Source organism: Mercenaria mercenaria, unplaced genomic scaffold (genome assembly GCF_021730395.1).
Source record: "Mercenaria mercenaria strain notata unplaced genomic scaffold, MADL_Memer_1 contig_3550, whole genome shotgun sequence".
Taxonomy (NCBI): Eukaryota; Metazoa; Mollusca; class Bivalvia; order Venerida; family Veneridae; genus Mercenaria; species Mercenaria mercenaria.
The window spans coordinates 60,094-70,423 of record NW_026461700.1 but is presented as its reverse complement, the minus strand read 5'-3'; the positions used below and the strand labels follow the sequence as shown (position 1 = coordinate 70,423).

Below are 10,330 nucleotides of genomic sequence, written 5' to 3'. Positions count from 1 at the left end.
CATGCTGGTCCCAAACCCACTATGTTGGTTTTCTCATGGCGCGGCTCATATCTGACAGATGCCTGTCGAAAGCTGCAAAATTCAGATTCCCATGGCCATCAATTAAGTTGGCAAGTAGCAAGTAACAACTTGCAAGTAACGACTGGCAAGTAGCAACAGGCAGTAGCATTCACAAGACCTTTGTATGAAGAAAAATTTGTCCGAGGATCGTATAAGAGTCCTGCATTCTTTATACGCTTGCCTCATCCCAACAGTGACGAGACAAACGCAAACAGGGTGAACACATAAATTTGACCCAATTCGCAGTTAGTAACTAGCAACGGACAAGTGGCAACTGGCATGTCCCTACCAGCATTCCGTAGATGACCGTCAACTAAAATTGTTAAAATACATCTTGATTTGTCAAAAGAAGCGTGGCTCCACTGAAAACTTTGAAATCTATGATAAATTAGACTGCCAGTTTTCCAAGTAATTTGGCAGAAAAGTTCCCAGTAAAACCTTCCTGAGCTGTGAAACTAGTGAGTGATATTGGACCATCTCCGCCCTCTTGTTTTATGTATTTTAATATTTGAAGGTAGTATGTAAACCAAAGTCAGCTATTTAAATTCACCAGTAAAAGATCTTTAAATTATCTTGCAAATGAACGGGTTATGTCATTCAGCGGCAGTCTTGTTGGGTGTTTTTTATATCTAAAAGATTGAACTTAGTTACACAGTACAGTCAAGTTAATAAAGCCAGAACGCATGAAGCATGTCAGCTGAATGAGCCTTAACATAAATGTGCTTATGGCCTTAAACAACACATTATCTTTAACATCCAGTACTTAGGATACATAAACTATGTCTAAATTTACATAACTGTTTCAAGTACTCATTTATCATTAGTAGCCGTCTGTTTTCTACTTAAAAAATGGACACTTTATAGGGTCTTTAGGAAATTATCAGTGCATAATTGATGAAGCCATGTATGCAGTATTTATTTGCATAATTACATCATAGGGGCGCAGATATATCTTCACAGACTAAGAGGGGTCATTCGGAAATTTTATTATCTTCAATACGAGACAATAGAAGTGTAAAGCGCCCATATTTATTAAATATAAAAAACAAATAATTCCCACAACGGATTACAGCAACAATATTCTGTACCGTGATTACAAACAACAACAGTCTGCTGATGAAATAGCCGTACTTTTCAATTAATTCTAACATCATATTCGTAAATGAAAATAATAACTTTCTTAAAAATGACGTTTCGGGCGAAAACTTTACTTTCAGAAATGCTAACTTTAAATTTAGTGCAAAGGCAAAACCAAACAAAAGGGACGAACTATATTCCAGACAGGTGACGGACAAACGGAAAAAAGAATAATGTCTAGCGACTTCGTTGGAGTGGGGTGGGGGACTTTGACAAGAAACAATCAACTGGATGCCAAACATTCTAATTTAACAATTTTCATAGCTCTGGGAGCAAGAGAAGAACTAGCTTGTTAATATTTTTTCATATTTACTATCGGCAATCAACTGCATTCCTCAAAGATGCATAATAAGCACTAGGTTTGGGAAATACAAAGCAAATATATTTTAATTCAACTTTAAAATAAAGTTCTTTACAAGCTGAAACAGAATGAAAGTATTGGTTTTAAAATAATCATATTAATGAACATCCGGATGATTTATTTATGAACTTGTATAAATGGTAAATCTTATGTCTATAATTGTTCACAACAAAATAACAATAACTGTAAAATTATTTATATCTCAATTTCCAAATATTTTCGAATAGGTCTGCTATCTGAATTCATACGTGGAATTCTTCAGTTCAGTTTCTCAACGGCTCTGTTGTCAAAAGAAACGAAGATATAGCAACAGTACTTCTAAAATATTTAACATTAACTATATTTCACGATTCATTTCACATGCGTAAATAACCTACATGACTGTAATATCCCATGCAGTCATCAGCAGTGATACTGTTAACACAACACATGATCGCATATTCCAAATTATCTTTTGCCACAGAGCGAATATCCTCAGTTTTCATTAAAGTTTTAATGTGATTAAAACACAGTTCCACTGGATTCAGATGTGGAGAGTAAGTTGGTAACAAAATGTACTCTATCCCAAATCTGTCCAACATTCGTGATAATACATCTTCGGCTCGGAAGCGATGAATTGGACAGTTATCTAAAATCAAGAAATCTCCTGGTCTTAAGCTAGATCTCCGTAATTAGTTGTAGAATTTTAATGCATTTGAAAACAAATTCATAAATGTATCTGCATGCTAGCACCATCAAGAATATTTGCATGACACACTCCATCAATTCCTATTAGTAGATTTAGCGTCACATTTTTTGTTCGAGTCCTGGTCTGAATTTCTATTGCCCTTTCCCCTTTCGTTGATCTACCATAGCGACGGTTACACACATCAGGTTTGTGAAAACCGCTTTCGTCCAAAATTTCATTTTCTTTGGATCTGTTCTGTACATTACGGCAAGAAAAGCTCTAGTGTACATCATATTTTCATCGTTGAACCTTTCAGCTGCAGGTTTTGTAAGTATTTTCCGGGTCATTTCCTTCTTCAAAAAGCCGCAAATAGCGGTTTTGAAATGTCAACATTACACATAGCGCTCAATTTATCTTTGATTACTCCCAAGGGACAATGATGGTGTCTGCTGCACAAGAAAAATGATATACTGTTTGTGTTCATCCGTCAATTTCCACTTGCATGTCGAATATACGGAGATGGAGAACAATTTTTTGTTGCACAGTACTTATTCCATATATTTCTCACAGTGCCCCTGTCTATTTCTAGCTGTCTGGCTACGGATGTATATGCACCGCGAGGTTTGATGTTTAAGTTTTCATCAGCACCAAAGTTAATCATCTTTTTGATAATCAGATTTCTAAAATCGGAGCTCAGCGGCCTCCCACCTCTAGGCTTACTTGAAGTAGCCATATTTTATACAAAAAAAAAAAATGCGCTTGGTCATGTACTAGACGTAAGGAAACGCCCTACTTAGTTTTGATTGGCTTACACGCTTGTCATTGTAAGTGAAATAAAATGACAGCTTTGGATAACTGGTTAAGGACAGGTGCATGTCGTAATATGCGGCGATATCAAACTATCGGTTTTTCGTTTGAACTTGTACAAAGAGAAATGCAGGCAAGGAGTCAAACGGGAAAGATGTTCTTAACGGGTAGTATAACTCGCTTTTTGGTATTTTGCCAATATCTAATAAATTACTGAAAGTATTTCCTTGACATCATGCCTAAAATTAAATAAATGTGTTATTAATGTCATAATAAAAAACAAGTATATAAAATCATTCAAAAATATAATTTAATGCATTTGGTTACTACTACCCATGTTCAAAAGTCACAGAAATACACAAAACGATTTAATTCAAATAATAAGAGAACAGAGATGTATTTTTTGAGTTTTATTATGAAATTGTTTAATATGACACATATAAGCGTTAGGAATGGTTGTAGTAGTATCAGCAGGGGCTGTAGCAAAAACTTTAATTGACAGATGCAGTAAAACTAGCGATAGTATAAGCAGCTAGTAGTTTTAGCAGTGAGCAGTAGCAGTAGCAGTAGCAGCAACACTCTCACTGCTACTGCTGGCACTGCTTCTGCTGCTACTGTTTATTCTGCTTATACTTCTACTGTTCACTGGTACTGCTACTGCTGGTAGTGTTTCTGGTGTTACTGTTGGTACTGCTGGTAGTGCTACTGCTGGTACTGCTACTGTTAGTACTGTTTCTGCTGCTACTGTTTTTTCTTCGATTTTTAGTTCTACTTCTGCTGCAACTGCTACTGTTGGTACTGCTAATGCTCACTGCTACCGCTGCTATAAATATTCTGCTGCTACCGCTCACTGCTACTGCTAATACTTCTTAAGCTAATTGCTACTGCTGATTATTACTCAATTATACCATGCTGCTGCTGCTACTGGTAATGCTCTGCTGCTACTGCTAGTAGTGCTTCTACTGCTACTGCTTACTGGTACTGCTTCTGCTGTTACTGCTACTGCTCACTGCTACTGCTTGTACTGTTTATGCTACTTCTGCTTACTGCTTCTGCTGCTTTTGCTTCTATTTGTACTTCTACTTCTTATACTGCTGCTACTCACTGCTACTGTTACTGCTAGTACTTCGTCTGCTACTACTAGTACTGATTTACCCGTATTGCTGGTACTGCTATTGCTGATATTGCATTTGCTGCTGCTTCTGCTGTTACTACTGCTATTGCTGGTACTGATCCCGCCGCTAATGCTACTACTGGTATTGCCTTTGCTGCAACTGCTGCTTCTCCTTCTGCTTGTTCTCCTTTTGCTGCTACTGCTGCTTTTGCTTTTGCAGATACTTCTATTATTGCTGGTACTGCTACTGTTGGTACTGCTACTACTGCTAATACTTCTTAAGCTAATTGCTACTGCTGATTATTACTCAATTATACCATGCTGCTGCTGCTACTGGTAATGCTTCTGCTTCTGCTGCTGCTGCTAGTAGAGCTTCTACCGCTACTGCTTACTGGTACTGCTTCTGCTGTTACTGCTACTGCTCACTGCTACTGCTTGTACTGTTTATGCTGCTGCTTCTGATGGTACTGCTACTGCTCACTGCTACTTCTCGATGATACAACTGGTACTGCTTCTACTGCTAATGTTTGTGTTGCAATTCGTAAGCTTCTATTACAACCTCTGGTACAGCTTCTGCTGCTAAAGCTCACTGCTACTGTTGGTACCGCTTCTAAGCTCAATGCTGCCGCTGGTAGTGGTAATGCTTGTGCTGCTACTAGTACTGCTTCTGCTGCTACTGTTTCTACTGCTTTTATAGGTTCTGCTTCTGCTGGTACTGCTACTGCTTACTGCTACCGCTACTGCTGGTACTGTTTCTGCTGCCTTTGCTGCTACCTCTTACTGCTACTGTTGTTGCTGGTTTTGCTACTGCTAGTACTTCTACTGTCTATTGCTTCCACTGATTATTACTGTCCACTCATACTGCTGGTAATGCTTCTGCTACTTCTGCTTACTGCTTCTGCTGCTTTTGCTTCTTTTTGTACTTCTACTTCTTATACTGCTGCTACTCACTGCTACTGCTACTGCTAGTACTTCGTCTGCTACTACTAGTACTGATTGTACCCCTATTGATGGTACTGCTATTGCTGATATTGCATTTGCTGCTGCTTCTGCTGTTACTACTGCTATTGCTGGTACTGATCCCGCCGCTAATGCTATTACTGGTATTGCCTTTGCTGCAACTGCTGCTTCTCCTTCTGCTTGTTCTCCTTTTGCTGCTACTGCTGCTTTTGCTTCTGCTGATACTTCTATTATTGCTGGTACTGTTACTGTTGGTACTGCTACTACTGCTAATACTTCTTTAGCTAATTGCTACTGCTGATTATTACTCAATTATACCATGCCGCTGCTGCTACTGGTAATGCTTCTGCTTCTGCTGCTGCTGCTAGTAGAGCTTCTACCGCTACTGCTTACTGGTACTGCTTCTGCTGTTACTGCTACTGCTCACTGCTACTGCTTGTACTGTTTATGCTCCTGCTTCTGATGGCACTGCTACTGCTCACTGCTACTTCTCGTTGACACAACTGGTACTGCTTCTACTGCTAATGTTTGTGTTGCAATTCCTTAGCTTCTATTACAACCTCTGGTACTGCTTCTGCTGTTACTACTACTGCTCACTGCTACTGCTTGTACTGTTTATGCTACTGCTTACTGGTACTGCTTCTGCTGTTACTGCTACTGCTCACTGCTACTGCTTGTACTGTTTATGCTGCTGCTTCTGATGGTACTGCTACTGCTCACTGCTACTTCTCGATGATACAACTGGTACTGCTTCTACTGCTAATGTTTGTGTTGCAATTCGTAAGCTTCTATTACAACCTCTGGTACAGCTTCTGCTGCTGAAGCTCACTGCTACTGTTGGTATCGCTTCTAAGCTCAATGCTGCCGCTGGTAGTGGTAATGCTTGTGCTGCTACTAGTACTGCTTCTGCTGCTACTGTTTCTACTGCTTTTATAGGTTCTACTTCTGCTGGTACTGTTGGTACTGCTACTGCTTACTGCTACTGCTACTGCTGGTACTGTTTCTGCTGCCTTTGCTACTACCTCTAACTGCTACTGTTGTTGCTGGTTTTGCTCATGCTAGTACTTCTACTGTCTATTGCTTCCGCTGATTATTACTGTCCACTCATACTGCTGGTAATGCTTCTGCTACTTCTGCTTACTGCTTCTGCTGCTTTTGCTTCTTTTTGTACTTCTACTTCTTATACTGCTGCTACTCAGCTACTCACTGCTACTGCTACTGCTAGTACTTCGTCTGCTACTACTAGTACTGATTGTACCCCTATTGATGGTACTGCTATTGCTGATATTGCATTTGCTGCTTCTTCTGCTGTTACTACTACTATTGCTTGTACTGATCCCGCCGCTAATGCTACTACAGGTATTGCCTTTGCTGCAACTGCTGCTTCTCCTTCTGCTTGTTCTCCTTTTGCTGCTACTGCTGCTTTTGCTTTTGCAGATACTTCTATTATTGCTGGTACTGCTACTGTTGGTACTGCTACTACTGCTAATACTTCTTAAGCTAATTGCTACTGCTGATTATTACTCAATTATACCATGTTGCTGCTGCTACTGCTAATGCTTCTGCTGCTACTGCTAGTAGTGCTTCTACTGCCACTGCTTACTGGTACTGCTTCTGCTGTTACTGCTACTGCTACTGCTTGTACTGTTTATGCTGCTGGTTCTGATGGTACTGCTTCTACTGCTAATGTTTGTGTTGCAATTCGTAAGCTTATATTACAACCTCTGGTACAGCTTCTGTTGCTAAAGCTCACTGCTACTGTTGGTACCGCTTCTAAGCTCAATGCTGCGGCTGGTAGTGGTAATGCTTGTGCTGCTACTAGTACTGCTTCTGCTGCTACTGTTTCTACTGCTTTTATAGGTTCTGCTTCTGCTGGTACTGTTGGTACTGCTGCTGCTTACTGCTACCGCTACTGCTGGTACTGTTTCTGCTGCCTTTGCTGCTACCGCTTACTGTTGTTGCTGGTTTTGCTACTGCTAGTACTTCTACTGTCTATTACTTCCGCTGATTATTACTGTCCACTCATACTGCTGGTAATGCTTCTGCTACTTCTGCTATTTCTGCTTACTGCTTCTGCTGCTTTTGCTTCTATTTGTACTTCTACTTCTTATACTGCTGCTACTCACTGCTACTGCTACTGCTAGTACTTCGTCTGCTACTACTAGTACGATTGTACCCCTATTGCTAGTACTGCTTTTGCTGATATTGCATTTGCTGCTGCTTCTGCTGTTACTACTGCTATTGCTTGTACTGATCCCGCCGCTAATGCTACTGCTGGTATTGCCTTTGCTGCAACTGCTGCTTCTCCTTCTGCTTGTTCCCCTTTTGCTGCTACTGCTGCTTTTGCTTCTGCTGATACTTCTATTATTGCTGGTACTGTTACTGTTGGTACTGCTACTACTGCTAATACTTCTTAAGCTAATTGCTACTCCTGATTATTACTCAATTATACCATGCTGCTGCTGCTATTGGTAATGCTTCTGCTGCTACTGCTAGTAGTGCTTCTACTGCTACTGCTTACTGGTACTGCTTCTGCTGTTACTGCTACTGCTCACTGCTACTGCTTGTACTGTTTATGCTGCTGCTTCTGATGGTACTGCTACTGCTCACTGCTACTTCTCGATGACACAACTGGTACTGCTTCTACTGCTAATGTTTGTGTTGCAATTCCTTAGCTTCTATTACAACCTCTGGTACAGCTTCTGCTGCTTAAGCTCACTCCTACTGTTGGTACTGCTTCTGACCTCAATGCTACCACTGGTAGTGGTAATGCTTGTGCTACTACTAGTACTGCTTCTGCTGCTACTGTTTCTACTGCTTTTATAGGTTCTGCTTCTGCTGGTACTGCTACTGCTTACTGCTACCGCTACTGCTGGTACTGTTTCTGCTGCCTTTGCTGCTACCTCTTACTGCTACTGTTGTTGCTGGTTTTGCTACTGCTAGTACTTCTACTGTCTATTGCTTCCACTGATTATTACTGTCCACTCATACTGCTGGTAATGCTTCTGCTACCGCTACTTCTGGTACTGTTTCTGCTGCCTTTCTTGCTACCGCTTACTGCTACTGTTGTTGCTGGTTTTAATACTGCTAGTACTTCTACTGTCTATTGCTTCCGCTGATTATTACTGTCCACCTATACTGCTGGTAATGATTCTGCTACTTATGCTTACTGCTTCTGCTGCTTTTGCTTCTATTTGTACTTCTACTGCTTATACTGCTGCTACTCACTGCTACTGCTAGTACTTCGTCTGCTGCTACTACTACTGATTGTACCCCTATTGCTGGTACTGCTACTGCTGATATTGCATTTGCTGCTGCTCCTACTGTTACTACTGCTTTTGCTGGCACTGATCCCGCCGCTAATGCTACTACTGGTATTGCCTTTGCTGCAACTGCTGCCTCTCTTTCTGCTTGTTCTCCTTTCGCTGCTACTGCTGCTTTTGCTTCTGCTGATACTTCTATTATTGCTGGCACTGCTACAGTTGGTACTGCTACTACTGGTAATGATTTTTCTACTGCTGGTACAGTTACTTCTTACTGCTTAATGCTTAGTACCGCCTCTGATGTTAATGCTACTGCTGGCAATGAATTGCTGCTACTGCTACTGCTGTACTTCTTCGGCTGCTACTGCATCCTCTCATTTAAACTGCCCACTGGTACCGCCTTTGATGTTACTGCTACTATTGATACTGATTCTACTGCTTCTACTGCCATTGAGTCTGCTGCTTCTTCTACTGTTGATACTGCTGCTGCTACTTCTGGCATTGCTTCTGTTGTTGCTACTGCTACTACTGTTACTGCTTCTGCCGTTACTACTATTGCTTATGTTGTTTCTTCTGATTCTGCTGCGATGCTACTGTTGGTACTACTGCTGTACTTCTCTGATGCTAATATTGGCATTGAATCTGCTGCCTTTGTTACTGCTGGCACTGCTTCATTTGCTACTACTTGCATTGCTTCTGTTGCTGATGCAACTGCTGCCACCGCTCACTGCTACTGCTGCAACTGATTTTGCTGGTACGTCTTCTTTTTCTTCTGCTACAGCTTGTACTATACATGCTTGTACTGCTACTGACACATTGCTTCTGATAATGACACTGCTAGTACTGCTTCTGCTGCTACTAAATCTACTAATCTACTACTGTTTTCTGCTGTTTCTACTCAAGGCTACTACTAGTACTACTTCCACTAGCATTTCTTTTGCTGCTACTGGTTGTTTTGCTACTGCTAGCTGGTACTGCTACTGCTGCTTCTGCTGTAGCAACTGCTATTAATGGTACCGCTTCTGTCACTACTGCTACTGCTGCCATTGCCATCGCTCACTGCTACTACTGCTATCTTTTCTGCTGGTACTTCTACTGATTCTACTGCTATTGCTGGTACTGCTACAGCTGGTATTGCTACTGCGGGTACTGTTACTGCTTACTGCTATTACTACTGCTCACTGCTACTATTTATACTTCTGTAGGTACAGAAAATGATCACTGACACTGCTGGTACCGACTCCCCTGCAACTGCTATTGGTAGTACAGGTTCTACTACTTTAACTACTGGTATTGCTTCTGCTGCTACTGCTAGTACCGAGGTTGTCGCTACTGCTACTGCTACTGCCGGTATTGTTTTTTACTGCCGCTGCTGCTTCTGTCTTTACAGCAGCTATGCTACAGCTCACTGTTGCTGTTGTTGCTTTTGCTGGTACTTCTACTGTTTCTATTGCTGACACTGTAACCGCTGTTACTGATACTGCTTATTGCTACTGCTACTTCTCACTGCTACTATTGTTACTTCGTTTTTGGTAATTAATTTGCTAACTGCTACTCCTAAATTTTACTGTTGGTACCACCTCTGCTGTTACTGCTACCGCTGGAACTGTTTCTGCTCTTACTTACTTACTTACTTCTGGTATTACTACTTCTGCCTTTAAGGCTACTGTATGTATTTCTTTTTCTGCAACTGCTGCTATTTTTCAGCTGCCACTGCTGCAATTACTGGTACTGCTACTGTTGTTTCAACTGTAACTACTGGTACTACTTCTGTCACTACTGCTGTTGCTGCTACTGCCACCGCTCACTGCTACTACTTCTATCTTTTCTGCTGATACTTCTATTGTTTCTACTGCTATTGCTGGTACTGCTACAGCTGGTATTGCTACTGCTGGAACTGTAACTGCTTTTTGCTACTACCACTGCTCCCTGCTACTATTGATACTTCTTCTACAGCAACT

General features: G+C 41.1%; 1 protein-coding gene across 1 annotated transcript; it reads right to left on the bottom strand.

Moving 5' to 3' along the window:
* Positions 1-4,187: 4,187 nt before the first annotated feature.
* LOC128553168 (elastin-like) lies at positions 4,188-9,422 on the bottom strand (the record flags this gene model as incomplete). The annotated part of the gene is made up of 7 exons (XM_053534290.1): positions 9,281-9,422; positions 8,277-8,621; positions 7,275-7,488; positions 6,710-6,789; positions 6,314-6,600; positions 5,040-5,397; positions 4,188-4,423 (listed from the first exon to the last, which is right to left on the bottom strand). Coding segments are annotated over exons 1-7 (1,662 nt in total), but the record flags the coding sequence as incomplete, so codon positions are not given.
* Positions 9,423-10,330: the final 908 nt, after the last annotated feature.